The 17,049-nt window shown below is 49.7% G+C and overlaps 1 protein-coding gene and 1 pseudogene across 1 annotated transcript; both read left to right on the forward strand.

The window, feature by feature from the left end:
- LOC137144291 (zinc finger protein 850-like) overlaps positions 1–17,049 on the forward strand; it is a 91,106-nt pseudogene that overhangs the window by 68,291 nt on the left and 5,766 nt on the right.
- LOC137144313 (E3 ubiquitin-protein ligase TRIM7-like) lies at positions 9,063–13,438 on the forward strand. Its single transcript, XM_067534533.1, has 5 exons — positions 9,063–9,515; positions 9,990–10,199; positions 10,862–10,884; positions 12,124–12,224; positions 12,525–13,438. The coding sequence occupies exons 1-5, from the start codon at positions 9,483–9,485 to the stop codon at positions 12,602–12,604; spliced, it is 447 nt and encodes a 148-aa protein (XP_067390634.1). The 5' UTR covers positions 9,063–9,482; the 3' UTR covers positions 12,605–13,438.

A 17,049-nucleotide genomic window follows, 5' to 3' on the forward strand; every position in this document is an offset into this window, starting at 1 on the left:
GTTCCACCCACCTAAATTGTGGTAAAATTTGACTTAATAAAACCACCTCTGCAAGTGACGTAGTGCTGAAATCGGATTCTGTGGGTCGAATGAGAATCATTGTCGGCAGAGCGCAATGTAAATCGACGTCATTGGCCTCCGGGAGGTATCTGTTCCGATCGCTCTGCACATTCGCACTCTGCTTCACTGTGGCCATGTAAACAGGAAACAGCTCCTCCCCACATGCCCCGGGAGATGTTGAATTCCCATTTCATGTTTAATCAGCATAGAGAGAGCTTGTCAGCACAACTGATCATGGCAACTGCACACCCCAAACACGCTCCAGCCTGGAGCCGATCTGGGGTCTTGTATCACATCGGTCTGTGGGGTGAAGAGTCTGTTCTGGATCAGCTCCGAGTAAGCAAAAGAAATGTGGATATCTATGAGAAGGTATCTCATGGCATATTGGAGAAGGGGACAACAGGGATGCACAGCAGTGCTGCCTGAAGATAAAAGAGCTGAGGCAGGCTTATCATAAAACTAGGGAAGCTAACAGCTGTTCTGGCTCCTCACCCAAAACATGCTGCTTTTACGAGGAGCTGCATGCGATTCTTGGCAGAGACCCCACCACTGTGCCACCACGCAGCATTGATACCTCAGGGGAATCTGAGGCCAGGATGAATGAGGACGAGTCCGTGGACAAGGAGGAGGGGGATGATGAAGAGAAGAGGGGGCAGGTGAGTGGGGTATCCCTTCTCCCTGAAAGCAAGGAGCTGTTGGCAACACAGGAGCATTCCAGGAAATCATGACTGACCGGCTTGCCAGGGAAGGTACATCTGGTGAGTATGTACTGTAAATTGCATGTCTTTGGTTATATCCCCAGTCCAGAATCTTGTACCAGCAGGAAAAAATGGGATGTGTGGCAGTGGGGCTGTGCTTCCTCATACTTGGTGTGCTTAAGCATTGGGTTCACCCCAGAAAAGATCATTTATGTGCACAGGGATGCTCCGAGAATCCTCCATGGCATATCTCCAGGAAGCTTTCAGGCAGGTACTCTTCAGTCCTTTGGAGAAGGTTTCTTGGGAAGGCAGCCTTATTTCTTCCACTGCAATAGGACACTTCACCCGCCACTCTGTTATTAATTGTGCAGGCATCATCACGGAACACAGCATAGCAGCATAAGGGCCAGGCCTGTAGCCAGATGCTTGCAGCAAATCCTCCCTTTCCACCTGTGTGACCCTCAGCAGGATGATATCACTCATGGTTACCTAGGGAAAATAGGGCACATTTACAGTACCCGACCAAGAAAGCTTTTTTAAAGTGTGTGTTATTGCACAACCGGGGATGGTTTCTTGGTTCAGCACACCACAAGTCCCTAAGCCGGATGTTGTTGCAATGGCCCTTGGGCATCTGTAAATGGGTTCCCATTTTTTTCCACCAGAGACGGTTCACCCGTACCCACCCCTCACCCTTTCTACCACCAGTTAAAAGCCTGATCAGTTGGGAGCCTGACATCCATGCTGCTCTAGGGAGCATGGACTTGTGCAGCATGGGCTCCGGGGATTTCCCTAACATAGATGCACTTGCCCCTTATTTACCATGGCTGGAACAGCACTCCATCCCCTGCAATAGTCAGACAATGGCATGTGGTTGTAGCCTTTCCTTGGGAATGTTCAGGGAACTTATTTTTGCATTGTAACATTGTTTTTTGTCCATATGATGAGTTAACAATGGGTACGTTGTGGTTTGCATCCCTCAGAGCGGACAACGTGGCCTTCAACACACCACCATCTCATACTCCTGCAGAGTGCCTGTCTCAGATAAGGTGGAAAAAATTGCCTGGGATGATATGTTTAATGAGCTAATGAATGCCTTGGTGGCTGCTGACAAAGCTAAGAGTGTGGAGGATTTCATTATCTGACAAACTGAACATGGACATGGACAACAGGAAGGCAGCACAAGAGAATGAGTGTTCAACACTAGAAGAGATGCTGCATATAATATGTGATCAGTCAGACATGTTGAGGCATTTGGTTGAGCTTCAGGAAGCTCAGCAACAAGACAGACTCTCTTTGCAGGCCTTGCAAAACTCTGAGCTAGCGCATTCTTTCCTAGCCTCCACCCCAAAGTGGTCTAGGAGGAGGTTGAGAAGGGTGAAGTACGTGCTGCACTCCTGGCTGGTTGAGGCAAGCAGAAAGAGGTGATGGCCCCTTTAAGGGGTGGGGATGTGTGATTGTTTCATGTGTGCACAGCCAAAATGGGTTCTGTATCCCTGGCCCCACAAAATGCATCCAGAACATTCCACTTTCTTCCATTTCCCCCCTCTGTGAAGGATCATCAATAAAGAAAGTACTGCTTTACATTTCATTACTCTTTATTTATTGATAACAAGGGAGTAAAGGGACAGGGAAGTGAGGGAGGACTGGAAGGGTGGGTGAGGGGAAAGGGGGGAAACTGGCTTGGTAGGGGATGGATAAGGGATGTGAAGTGAAAATACAGCACAGATAAGCAACACACATTACTGTTGTGTTTCGTTGCAAAAGTGGTTTTTCAGTGCTTTCCTGAGGCGCAGTTCTCCGCGATTGGCTCTCAGCATTCCAGTGGCATCTGGCTGCTCAAATTTTGTTGCCAGCCTATCTGCCTCCACAACCCAAACCAAATGGCAACTTGTCCCCCTTTGCTCACAGACATTATGGAGCACACAACAGGCAGAGATAACTATTGGGATGTTTTTTTCACTGAGGTCTCACCTAGTGAGCAGACTTCACCAGCGTGCCTTTAAACGTCCAAATGCACATTCCACCACCATTCTGCACTTGCTGAGCCTATTATTAAAATGCTTCTTCTTGCTGTCCAGATGCCTGGTGTAGGGCTTCATTAGCCAGGGGAGCAAGATGTAGGCAGGATCACCCAGGATCACTATTGACATTTCAACATCACCAATATTTATTTTTTGGTCAGGGAAGAAAGTGCTCACCTGCATCTTTTTGAACAGACCTGAGTTCCTAAAGATGCATGTGTCATGCACCGTTCCAGACCACCCCACACTGATGTCGGTGAAGTGTCCCCTGTGATCCACAAGGGCCTGCAACACCATTGAGAGGTATCCCTTTCGATTTATGTACTCTGTGGGAACATGGTCTGGGGCTAAGATAGGGTGGTATGTGCTGTCTATCGCTCCCCCTCATCCCAGTTTGGGAACCCCATTGCGGAAAAACCTTCTATTATGTCCTCCACATTTCCCACAGTCACTACTCTTCTTAGCAGAAGTCTATTACCGGCCTGGCACACTTGAATCACAGCTGTTCCGACGATGGATTTACTGACTTTGAATTTATTCCCAACTGACCAGTAGCAGTCTGACATTGCTAGCTTCCACAGAGCGATGGCCACTCTCTTCTCCACTGTCAGAGATGGTCTCAAGCGAGTATTCATGTGTTTCAGGGCTGGGGAGAGCTTTCCACAAAGTTCAAAGAAAGTGGCCTTTTGCATTCAAAAGTTCTGCAGCTACTGCTTATCATCCCACACCTACATAAGGATGCTATCCCACCAGTCACTGCTTGTTTCCTGGGATCAGAAGCAGTGCTCCACCAACTGCAGATGGTGCATGACACCCTACAGGGAACGGGAATTGTTTTGTTCTATGGCTTGTAGCAAGGTGGCAAGGTAACATCGCAATTTTCAGCGCTGCAGCTCCTGGCTCACCCCTAAAAATACTGCACAATAATTCGTGAGGTGTTTGTGATGCTCACAATAATAGTGCAGAGCTGAACGGGCTCCATTCCTCTCAGACAGTGGCTTGCGCATGGCAGAGACTGAACAATTTGGAAAAAATGGCACGAAAAGGAGATCATCTGTTTGTTTTGGACTGGAACAAGAAGTGGGGGGAGTATGTTGCATCATGGGAGGATGACAACCTGCCCAAAAGCCTCTGCATCTAGTTACACTGTGGGATAGCTACCCATGGTGCATTGCTTTGATTGTCGACCCAAGCATGGCTAGTGGGGATGCAATTCTCCTCTGACTTCTAAAATTCGGTGGGTGAAAGTTGATATAAAATAAATCGAATTTACTACGCAGTGTAGACATACCCATATATTTGTTGCAATGTCATGTGTTTGGCTATGAGGCTTTGCTATGTGATATTCCCAAAGGTGTGTCCTCATGACTTAAAACATATCCCAGCAAGACTCTGAGCAGAGGGGCAGTTTGCACCCTCAACAAGGCTTGTATAGAACAAACCCAGCTCCGCATTCCAGGAACAAAGGACTGGCCTAGACGTCAACAAGGGAACCAACAAAAGAGTTCACTGACTCAGGGCATGGAGGAAACCGTGCATGGACATTGTTTGTTACCAGATCCAGGGGAGAAGGAACATTTTAAAAAGGGGAGACATTTTGCCAGTGTCTCTCTCTCTTCCACCTCCAGCCATGAACACCACCAAGAATCTGAAATGCTGACCCAAGGGGGAAATCTGGCTGGAAGGAAGTCAGCCAGCCTATGGTGAGAATCATCTGAGTTTGTAAGGTTGCTGAAAGTGTTAAGTATAGCTTAGAATTTGCTTGGCTTTTGATTAGTTTGACTAAACCTGACTTGCTTTCCTCTGATTTATAGTCACTTAAAAATCTTCTGTAGTTAATAAATTGGTTTGTTTATTTTACCTGAAGCAGTGCATTTGGTTTAAGGTGTGCTGGAGGCTCCATTTGAAGTGACGAGGTTGGTGCATATCAATTTCTTTGTTAAACTGACGAACACACATATGAGCTTGCATTGTAAGATGGAGGTTCCTAGGGTTGCATCTGGGACTGGGGGTAGTGGCAGGGGTCATTCTATTGCATAATCCAAAGACTGGCTGGCTAAAAGCACTCACCCACTTGGTTAGGATCTACTTGCTTACTATGGGCTGTGTGTGAGCTCCCCAGGAGGTAGGGGTTCTCACAGCAAAGAAGAATAAGAGGAGTGGGGATTGGGGTGACACAGCAGTTCACCAGTCCAGATTCCACTGGGGAAACGTCACACCTAGAAGGAGAAATTTTAATGGATCTAAAACAGTGTGGATCATTTTTCGTTTAAACCCCATGTTTCATCTATTGGCAAAGCCACTTCTTGTCTTTCTCTTTCTGAATTGGAATTGTTTGTCGATGTAAAGGCTGGCTGTTTTTCCCATGATGATGTAAAACTTTCCTAAATAGCATGACTCTCTAACTATGAGACTGCATGGAGTGAAGCAGGTTTCAAAGGCTGAGCAGAGAATATGATGGGAGAATCTGTTGCATGTTTCTGAGTCATCAGATGTATCCTGTTCTGGAATTTAACTTTCTGTGAAACCAAAAGGGTCAATAGGAACGCAGTGCAGTGAAGACACTGCGCAGAAAGGAAGCACAGCATAATTTCTGTCGACTGCCGCTGAATCATCAGGTCAGTATCTGAGAATGCAAACTCAGTGTAGAATTTAGTTATTTGTATTACAAATAGAATTCATTTTCATAAGTGCTAAAGCAAATGTCTATAAATAGGAAAACTATTTAAGGACACAGTTTGTGTGACCTTTTCCTAGTTAGTTGTTAAGGAGCATGGAGTTTCTCACGTCACTTGTTTGCAAAAGAAAGACATAATCTCTCATAAGATGTACACATTTAATATTAAGAACTGTAATGGATGCATGGCACTATGGGTATTTTATCTGTTAATAACTCCTGCAACCTACATTTTTTTTAAGTGGGGGGATGGTCTTAGAGGAAGGCTATTTAACCCTCAGACAAAGCTCCAGAAATCATGTATTGATGCATTGCTTTTCTTTTTCCCTTTAAAAAAAATCTTTGGGGTTCACACATCCCTAATGAACGTGGTTTGAAACAACAGTTATTTTAAGAAAACTGCTTTGTTAAAGGAGACATTTAAAAAATGGCATTTCCCATTAGTCTGCCTCATTCCAACAGGACTAGGCACGTTTTCTGTATCCAAGGCATACTTCATACCTGATTTACCACTGAGGGAGACCTCAGTGGAGGCAATATAAAGGGGGTAAACTGGAATAATCAACCAGAAAGACCAAGGTAAAGGCTGAAGTCCTTCATCTTTTAGGTCAACCAGGTTTCTAAGAGAGAGTGGGAAGGGCATCATGACATCAGTGGCAGGGTATACCAGTATTCCTATACCTGATAAAACCTGTTACTGTGGAGTGCTGGACCAGCTACCCCATCACTTGGTTCCTGGACCACAGCAACAGTTCCTACTACACAAACTGAAATACTTGCTAATAGTGACCATATCATAATAAAATGCAACATCCCTGGGCGATGGGGGGGCATCAAAGCAGCCCACCATGGTAGCATTTAATTTCAGAAAGAGGAACTGCACAAAAATGAGGAAGATAGTTAAACAGAAATTAAAAGGTACAGTGCCAAAAGTGAGATCCCTGCAACATCCATGGAATCCTTTGAATGATACCATAATAGAGGCTCAATTTAAATGTATACCCCAAATTAAAAAACTTAGTAAGAGAACCAAAAAAAGGGGCCAGCGTGACTAAACAACAAAGTAAAAGATGCAGTCAGAGGCAGAAAGGCATCCTTTAACAAGTGGAAGTTAACTCCTATTGAGGAAAATAGAAAGGAGCATAAACTCTGGCAAGTGAAGTGTAATTAGGAAGGCGAAAAAAGAATTTGAAAAACAGCTAGCCAAAGACTCAAAAAGCAACAGCAAACATTTTTTAAGTACATCAGAAGCAGGAAGCCTGCTAAACAACCCGTGAGGCCACTGGATGATCGAGATGCTAAAGGAGCACTCAAAGAAGATAAGGCTGTTGCGGAGAAACTAAATGAATTCTTTGCATCGGTCTTCATGGCTGGTGATATGAGGGAGATTCCCAAACCTGAGACATTCTTTTTAGGTGACAAATCTGAGGAACTGTCCCAGATTGAGGTGTCATTAGAGGAGGTTTTGGAACAAATTGATAAATTAAACAGTAACAAGTCACCAGGACCAAATGGTATCCACCCAAGAGTTCTGATGGAACTCAAATGTGAAAGTGCAGAAGTTCTAACTCTGGTATGTAACCTATCATTTAAATCAGCTTCTGTACCAGGTGACTGGAGGATAGCTAATGTGATGCCATTTTTTAAAAAATGTTCCAGAGGCAATCCCAGCTGCTAAGCCTAACTTCAGTACCAGGCAAGTTGGTTGAAACTATAGAAAAGAATAGAATTATCAAACACATAGATGAATAGAGTTTGTTGGGGGAAGAGTCAACATGTTTTTTGTAAAGGGAAATCATGCCTTCCCAATCTACTAGAATTCTTTGAGAGAGTCAACAAGCAAATGGACAAGGATGATCCAGTGGATATCGTGTACTTAGATTTTCAGAAAACCTTTGACAAGGTCCCTCACAAAAGGCTCTTAAGCAAAGTAAGTGGTCATGGGATAAGACGCAAGGTCATAGCTATGGGTGAGCCTAGGTGGGCTATGGCCCACCCACTTCAAAAGCAGGCTCACCCAATCTGTCGCTCCTGCTGCCGACTCTCTGCTTAAGCTACCTTGGAGCGTCAGGAAACTTTGGGTTGGTCACTACCTGAACTTCCTCCTTCCAGTCACCTGTGCAGAAGCAGGAAGTTTGGGAAGTGACCAGCGGAGAATCACTAAGCTTCCCGAAGCTCCAGTTGCCAAGGTAAAGAGCATCGAGCAGCTCAGTTACCCAGCCTGGTCACTTCCCAAAATTCCTGCTTCCGTCACTCCCATGAGGAGAGATTAATAAGACTGGGGCTTTTCAGCCTGGAAAAAAGAAGACTAAGGGGGATATGATAGAGGTCTATAAAATCATGACTGGTGTGGAAAAAGTAAAGCAGCAAGTGTTATTTACTCCTTCTCTTAACACAAGAATGAGGAGTCACCAAATGAAATGAATAGGCAGCAGGTTTGAAATGAAGAAAGTACGTTTTTCTTCATACAACGCACAGTCAACCTGTGGAACTTCTTGCCAGAGGATGCTGTGAAGGCCAAGACTATAAGAGGGTTCAAAAAAGAACTTGATAAGTTCATGGCGGATAGGTCCATCAATGGCTGTTAGCCAGGATAGGCAGCGATTGCTGTTTGCCAGAGGTTGGGAATGGCTGACGGGATGGATCACTTGATCATTACCTGTTCTATTCATTCCCTCTGAAAACCTGGCATTGGCCACTGCTGGAAGACCGGCTACTGGACTGGATGGACCATTTGTCTGATCCAGTATGGCCATTTTTATGTTCTTTAGTTAAAGACTGAAAGAGCTGGAGAGTTCCAACCCCTTTTCATTGTAGTATCTTATTATTCCTTTTCTGTTTTTATTCTTTCTTTTGTATTAACTGGTCGATGTTCTGACCTTTCTATTATATTAGAATGTGACAGTGCGGCTCAGTGCATGCACCTATGATCACCTATAAAATCCAAAAAGAAAGGCATTGGATTTGAGGATGTAGTTTAGACATGAACTCCAGTCCCCGAGTGTCACAGATACCCTGCGCGGGGCCCAGCAGAGGCTGAGCCAATCCCTGGTTGGAGCCGCCTCCTCCTCTCCCAGGCAGGCCCCTTTGTGTGTCTGTCTGCAGCCGCTGAGCCATGGCCGGGGCCGGGACCGGGAGCGCAGCGCCGAGGTTGCTCTGGCCCTGCAGCGCGGTGGGTCCGGGGGCAGCGGGCAGCGTGTGATCCCGGAGGGGACCGGGGGCCGGAGACACGCATGGGGCGGACACGCTCCGGCCGGGCCCGGGCCCGGCCCCGGCCCCGCCTGCCTGGTTCACCTCTGCCCCGGGTGGGGGCCCCGGCTCCCCGAGGCCGGAAAGGGGCTGCCCGGAACCGCGGGGGGCCGGGCGGGGTCCCCTGCTGGGCAGGGAGGAGGGGGTGGCTCGGGGTGGAGAGGTCGGAGGGGCAGAGTCGGGCTGTGTGGGGGGCAGGAAGGGCGGATGCCGGGGATCGGGGTGCTGGGGTTTGGGAGCTGTTTGGGACTGGTTGTGGGGTGCCAGTTTGTGGCGGGCAGATCTGGGGGGGGGTGTTTGGTTTGGGGGGGTTATGATCTGATCTGGCGATTGGGGCCTGTAGGTAGGGAAAATGGGCAAAGTCTGAGGTTGGGTGTTCAGACGTCTATGATGTTTTGGCACTGGGGGGATTGGGCTGCACCCCTGTCCCGTTAGCCTTGTGGGTTGCTGTGTTTTTTAAGGAAAACCTGGTCCCTGTTCCACCCTTTCGCTGCCCCCCTCTCCTAACTTCCTCGCTAAGGTTGCACAAGACCTGGGATAAAAGTCAGAGCCCCGAGGACTCTCCACAGGAATCTGCAGGGCAGGAGGTGCCCTGAAATGTGACAGCTGGGAGGCTGTTTGCATTACCTTGTAACCCCCCTGCTCCCCTGCTTCTTCCAGGAAGCACCAAGAGAGCATCAGGTCCCTCTTCAAAAGGATAGAGACGCAGCCATTTCCGAGGACAAGCAGCAAAGCGAGGAGCTGCTGGTAGGTGCCCAGAGCCCCCTGCTCCTCAGCATGGCCTGGGATCCGAGCGCCCTGGGTGACATGGTGAGTGCAGGGCCCATCCTGCCATCCCCAGCCAGGAAACCGTCCCGCTGGAGCCCAGGGAGAGCGCAGGGTCAGACACGTGTGGGTGACACGATGCCCTTAGGGTGCAAGAAGGTCTGGGTGGGTGTCAGTCTGTGTTAGTCCAGAGACCCTGCCCAAGGGCTGTTTGGATGTTACAGTGACCGGGTCCTTTCTAGCACCTAGGGGACATGGGGAGGAAGGAGAGGAAACGTGGGCTGCAGAGATGGAGGGTTTGGCTCAGGGCAATTTGATGAGATTTGGAGAGAAGATTCCCTCCTGTTGGCGATGTACAGCTCACCCCTGCCCTGAGCCCTCCATCCTTCCTGGCCTATGTGAATTTCCCATCCTCCACTGCAAGAGACCCCGTGATCTGGTCAATAACTCCCCCATAAGGCGAGAGGCACATGTATGATTCTCCCCCATTACCCAGCCGCCCTCTCCCTGTGATTGCAGAAACAGATGGATGCCGAGCGGCAGAAGATCATGGGGAAGTGGAAGGAGCTGCGGGAGTTTCTGGAGGAGCAGGAGCAGCTGCTGCTGTCCCAGCTGGAGGAGCTAGAGAGAGCCATTGTCAAGAGAAGGGATGAGGGCGTCCAGGAGATTTCCCTGCTGAGTGAGAGGGGAGGAGAGGAGGAGCAGCAGTCGCTGAGCCGATCCCTGCAGGTCAGGCTGTGTCATTGAAATAACAACCGGCAGCTTTTCTATAGGAGCTTCTCTGCCCCACACCCCAAAGCCCTTTACAAAGCGGGGTCAGGGGCGTGATCCCTGTGGGACAAAGGGGGAAGCGAGGCAGAGGGAGGGGCAGAGCCCTGCCCACGGTCACATGGTGAGTCTGTGGCAGAGCCAGGGATGGATTCTGGGAATCCTGGACGCTGCAATCCCAGGATCTTCTCTCCTGCCCTGCAAATGTCTGTCTGCATTGGTACTTTGAGGGTCAAATCCCTTCCCCCATGCAGAGGTCCCAAGCCAGGCCGAAGACTCCACTCACTCCCGGTTAATCGGTTTAGTGGGGTCAGGGGGGCTGTGGGGCTCTCAGCACTGGGGAGAATTTGACTCCTGAAGTAGAGAAAAAATGTCCTTCTGTAAAGCAACGGGGGAGAAGCTTGCCCCAGTGGCAACCTCCCGGGTGGGATGGCTGGGGCTGCCGAGAGCAAATGGCCCTGCTGGTGGGGACAGGGGAGACGGCAGCTGCTCTCTGAACAGGAACCAGAGTGTCTGCAATTCCCCAAATACCAGAGGCTCCCATGGTGACTCCCTGCATAGCAGGAGGCTTCCCCCACCCTGGACAAGTCCTCTGACTGCCTCTTTTTTTCCTCCCTCTCTAGGGTGCTGGTAGTGCTGGGAGCAGGTAGGTCCCTGGCTCTGTTTCACTCCCCTCATGAGCTGTTAGCTTTGGTAACTGCCCTGAATACGGAGGTCGTACTGCACTTGGGATGTGACACACCGGCTTAGAGGCCATGATTCTGTCTGACAGCGAATCACACCGGGGCTGTCAGACATATGGCCGGAGCTGGCGTCACTGTCATGTTTCATGCTGATGGTCTCTGCTCTCGGTTGGGAGCCTGGGGCAAAAGTCAGTGAGTTTCTCCACCCGCTTCCTGTCGGAGCAGCCTGGTCAATGGCCTTGCAGAGCCCCGAAATTGACATGGCTGCCCCGTTCCATCCAGGACCAGGAATCAGCAGCCCCAGCTTGAACCAGTCCAGGCTTCTTGCCCCACAACAGGGAACTAGCCGCCCGGCTACTGCTTTCTTGTCCATTTGGCTGCCCCAGCCTCGCCCCAAATGTAAGGGGACACATTGCATCACCCTAGCTATGCCAAGAAAATCCTCGCACATCTGGTCGAGGTGGTTTTATTTTGTTGAAAAAACAGGGCACTTTTGTTGTTGGGGGGAGGGGAGTGTGATTGCAGTGTGAGCACCAGCACTGTTTTGTCGAAAAAAGCTTCCTTTTTCTGACAAAACATTCTGCAACTAAACTTTTATTTCCTATACAAAGGACAGTCTCCCCTTGTTCTTGGTGCAGGGGTGTCCCACTGAAAGCAGTGGATAACCTGCCGTGAACGGAGGGGGGTGCAGAGCCCTAAATTAACTGACAGCAGAATACGGTCCTCACCACCGATTGAGCGTCACACCACAGGGTTACTGCATTAGCTGACGGGCTCCGGGCTTTTGGTGTTTCAAGGCCCACGTTCATTCCCTGCTGAAGAGCCAGGCTCTGTCTGTGGCCACAGTGAGCGAGTGGGACACGCCCACTCTTTGGTCTGTCTCCTCTCTTTCCACGTAACCCCAGTGCTGGTGCATCTTCTTACTGGAAAATCCCAGTGTGGGAGGTGGCTTTGCTCCCCACAGAACCACAGCATGCCAGAGAAAGCTCCTGTACCTGTCTTTGATCCTTGCCCCAATGTTTCCCCACATCCCATCTCTCTGGGCCCGTGCAGAACACGGGGCTGAGAGCAGGTGACTCACCAGAATACCCACCATCTCAGGCTGCAAAGCTCAGATCCAGGTGTCCTGGGATTTGTGGGTTGCTGGGGTTCGGGGTTCGGGGATCGGGTCCATTTCTCACCCCTCCCCCTTTCCCTGGCAGGGAGGCCGGGATGTCTGAGACGCTGGTGGTGCTGGAGAAGAGACTCAGCGATTTTGCTCTGAAAAGTGACAACCTGCAGGAGGTGCTGCTGGGATTCAAAGGTGAACGGGAGTCTGAGGGCGGCGTCTCCTCTCATTAGAGCGACCCGCACCCTGGGGAGGAGTCGGGGACTCTAGTGATGTCACAGAGCCTGAGCCCGTCTCACAGCCCCACCTCAGCCAGTCACCCGTCCCCATGGGGGTAGCCCTGTGTGGCTGCCTCTGTCTGCAGTGATTGTCTTACTGGCCTCAGTTTGTGTCACCGTCTTGTAGTTAAAAGCAATTACGTTAATAACCAATGGGAACTTCTCCAGGCATGCGAGGGCCTGAATTCTCACCTCTCCCGTCCTCTCCTTCCCCTAGAGACTCTGCGTCTGGAGCTGGGGAGCGACACAGGTACGTGTCTGTCTCTGTCGGGCTATGGGGTGATATCCGACCAATAACCATGTTAGCGACTGGGCATCACGGCCTGCAGCCCCCGTGTATGCCTGGAAGCTGTGGAATAGCGTGAGGCTGGGTGAGCCCCGTGACTGACAGATTCCCTCCGGCTGTGACGTCTGACGGGGATTCAGAGCGAATCCTGATCCCAGGGGTGTGTTTCCCTTCTGGGAAAGGAACGACACCCTGAATCGTGCGAAACAGGATGAGACAGAGACAAAATAACTGCACACCGAGGAGTCTGACAGCTTTAATGAGTGATTGAGGCGGGGTGGGGTCCAGGTGTACCCTGTATAGACCGACTCTGGCTAAGCAATGGGGCAGGAATACTGGATACAGACTGGCAATGAGGGTTTTTGTTTTGCACAAAGAGGGAGCTGCTGTCGTGCGTGTTTGTGTGTTTCTCACCCCTTACATTTACTGTGAAAAGAGAATAAAACACATAACAAGGCTGAACTATAACCTGCCTGGTGTGTTTCAAGAGGCTGACTGAGAACAGTTGTCTTTGAGGGCGAAACGGGCAGTAAGTGGCGGAGTGAGGTTTTTCTTTGTTTAAGATCATAATAAATCCATCCATATCTCACAGCCCATCTGGCTGCCTGTCATGAACCCTTTGGGGTTGCAACCCCCCAGCTGAGAAATGCTGCACTGGATCATTCAATGTCTTGTATCCCGAATTGGAAGAGAGCATCACATTGTGTATGGACCAAGTCTGAAATGTGCAGCTAGCTGCTTTAGCAGAGATGGATCCATCCTGGAAAATATTAATTTCAATGAAACCCACATTCATGATTTTTTCCATTGTTTGGAATCCCAGCTGTGACATTAGGCGGCCTGAAACTGTGCAAAATAACTCTTTCTCTGCTGCATCTCTATCGCAGCCAGAGAGCCTGAAACCCCACCAGTGCTTCGGAGAAATGGGGATGAAGCAGAACGTTTGGGTCCAAAACGGGATTAGCTCTTTCAGGATAGTGAAGACATCTAGGAATAAACCATAACCACATCTCTGAGCCAGGAGGGGAGAGAAAAAGTGAGGAGGAATAAGCGGGGAGTGAGGTGACAAGCACCTGCTCTGATCCAGTTATTGTATCATCACTAAACAGATTTTGCCTTTTCCCTACCCCTGTGTCTTTCCCCCTCCGCTGGGGAATGTGCTGCCCTCGGGAACCATGTCGAGTTTTAAAGGGTCTCAGTGGGTTTAGTTCTGGTGGGACGGGTTGGCTCTGCCTTACAATAAAGTGACTGAGAATTTCCTAGCATGAAAGTCTAGAACATCTCTGCGGAGAAAGTGCCAGTGAGAACCGCGATGAGAAATGACTAAAAGTCTGTTCTGAAATGTCCCCAATAAATCCTTCTCCCCCGGACAGGCTGCAGAATAACGGCCACGGGTCACTCCAGATTCTCCCATCCTGCTCGGGGCAGAGAAGTGGCTGCAGCGGAGCTGGCTCAGGTGGGGATTATGAGGCAATGGCTGGTGGGTTCCTGTAGAGGCGAGAGGGGTCAGTCAATGCACGGGAAGTGGGAGCATCCCGGGAGTTAAAGCTGAGGGTGGGAGGGGGCACAGGAAGTGCACAGGGTGGAGGAAGGGAGGGGGACAAGGTGTGATGAACCTGCTGGGACTAGTTAAATCTGGGGCCTGGATTGGAGGAATACACCCATGGGAGTTGGGTGAGGAAATTCCCCTATTTGTGGGACGGGGAACAAACCGGTCTGGGCTGGGAAAACTTGCCAGGCTCTCGGTGCTGGAGCATGGATCTGCTAACCAGAGGTTGCTGTGTCAGAGGAAGGGGGCACCCACCTGTAAGGATTAGGGGAGATGCCCCATTCCCTGACATCCAGCTGCTGGCAATGGGGTGGGTGCTGAGATTTCTACAAGTGGGGGTTCTCCCTGGACCTGCTGGGGGCTGCATCTCCTGTATCAGCCTCTGGCAAGTCGTTGTGTGATGACAGTGAAGACCCTTCCCCCCTCTGTCTGTTGGGAAGGATTGAGGGGCTCCCCCTATCTCCCCTCATACTAATACCTCTTGGATGCTCCGAGGAGGTTGTGGGTGGGACTCGGCTGAATGTGTGTCTGTTGGATTGGCCCTGCTCCCCCATGAATAATGGGATGGTGACGGGGGCAGCAGGTGCTGAGTGCTGGACTCTTGCTCTTTCAGGGGCCGGTGACCTTCGAGGAGGTGGCTGTGTGTTTCACCGAGGAGGAATGGGCTCTGCTGGACCCCCGCCAGAGAGCCCTCTACAGAGACGTCATGCAGGAGAACCGTGAGAACGTGGCCTCGCTGGGTAAGGATCCCTGTTCCCTTCGTTATTAGAAGGGGAAATGAAGAGAGAAGGTTCCCGTCACCCCCACACTGCAACCTTGACTCTGCCCTGTGTCAGCATCACCCCGACATGACAGTGACACACACAGCAGTGCTCTGCCCTCCCCGTTACAGGACGCTCAGGGAACAGAGCACAGGAGCTGTGTAGCACAAAGTCTAACGTCTTCTCTTCGCTAAGGCACAACGTGGGTTTAGGTCTTGTGTAATGAACAGAAGCTTCCGACACGTGGCCTGCACTCAAGGTTGAAGCCTATCCCAGACTAACCATCACAGATATGCAAAATATTACCACCCCTTTGCCTTCCCCATGAGGATTTCCTCTGAGTCACATTTCCTGATGCAACCGACAGCACTCGGTACTGAAATGAGGCAGACAGGGTCCCTCAAGGTTCACAGGCACCTCTCTTCACACCACAGTCACAGCTCTACCAGGCTGCTCCATCTCATCCCTCCATCATTGAGTTACAGCTACAGCTAACACGGTGCACGCGGCTGGAAGCCATGCAGGTAAATGCTGGTGTTCCAAGCTGTAGAACACAATACAAGCAAGGGCATGGTCTTAGTCCTTCCTCGTGTATATTTTGAATTCATAGATTCTATGGCTGGAAAGCACTATAGATCATCTCTGACCTCCTGTATCAGCTAGGCCATAGAACTTCATTCAGTTACTGCTGTGTTGAGTTGAATACCTCATCTTTGACTAAATCATCTTCCAAAAGGTCATCCAGTGTTGACTTGAAGATGCCATGAGAAGGAGAATCCCCATTTTCATGGTCCTTTGTCCCCATTTCCATGGTTGTTTCTCTTTGCCCGCAAACTTACTAAACCTTAGCCAGTGGCTAATGTCAGTGCCAGGGTTATGCAGGACGACACTTCGGAAGCACAATGAGTCACTTCGTCATTTGCATTGCTACCTGTGGCGGAAGAAGGATTGATCTCTATTTTCCCTCTTCTTTGTCCATTGCTCAGGGCCCCCTCCACTACTCTCACCTCTTCCCTGCCTGCTGTGACCCCAGCCACCAGTTCTCAGTCCTCACATTCCTCCCGGCCACAAGATGACCCCCTTCCGTGGCAAAAAAAAAAGGGGGCGCTTTCTTCTTAGGGTGACCAGATGTCCAGATTTTATAAGGACAGTCCCGATATTTGGTGCTTTGTCTTATATAGGCGCCTATTTCCTCCCCCCCCGCCCCCGTCCCGATTTTTCACACTTGCTAAATGGTCACCATCTTTCTTCTTGATGTCATAGGCTGGTAGTGTCTCTGCAGATTCGGAAGATGCTACTTCCCCCTCCCTATCTACAGCAGCCATGATCTCCCTTCCCTGCAGGGGATCTTGGATCTTTGAGTCAGTCTCGCTTGATGTCACGTGGCCCATTTCCTATTTTTCATAGTCTCCTTTTCCAGACGAAATAGAGTCTCTTGCTCCTGAATTATAGAATCTAATTCCCCAGCCTTCCCCACACCCTGGGGGGTTTTCATTCTCCCTCCCATTACACCTGCCTAGTGAGATCTCTTATTCCTCCAAATGTGCTTTCCTGACATCTAACACACCTGAGATCCTCTGTTCGGTGACATCCCCACTCCCTCCTATTGCTTAGTTTACTGTTCACAACCAACCCATCGTCACTGTTCCCAGCCTTCCTCTGACTCTCTCTTTTCCTCTGGACCACTCTTTCTCAGAAAGAAGCAGGTGTTTTCCTTGCTGGCTGCAATGCTCACTTCCTCACTCCTGGAGTTACAGTCTGTGTGTTTAGGACCCACTTGGTTGATGATTGTCAGGCCTTACGTTTTCCTGGCAGAGATGGGGTTAGTTAAATCCCTCTTTAAGCAGAACGTCCTACACATCTGTGGAGTTATCCTCAGCATCTTCCTACTTTAAAATGGGTGGCATTTGAAGTAATAGATGTTTTTGTGACAAATCTCCAATGAACCCCTTTTTCTTTCCCTGTGCAGAGTTTCCAGTTTTCACACCAGATGTGATCGTCCCTCTGGAACAAGGCAATGAGCCGTGTGTCCCAGATCTCCATGATTCACAGGAAAGAGAGAGACGGACAGGGGACTGCACAGGTGAGGAATCATTAAATCAATTCAAAATTTGAAGAGCTACTAGCCAAAGACTCAAAAAGTAAC

This window comes from Emydura macquarii, unplaced genomic scaffold (assembly GCF_026122565.2).
Source record: "Emydura macquarii macquarii isolate MOO-44397 ecotype Brisbane River unplaced genomic scaffold, CSIRO-AGI_Emac_v2 contig_3450, whole genome shotgun sequence".
Lineage (NCBI taxonomy): Eukaryota > Metazoa > Chordata > Testudines > Chelidae > Emydura > Emydura macquarii.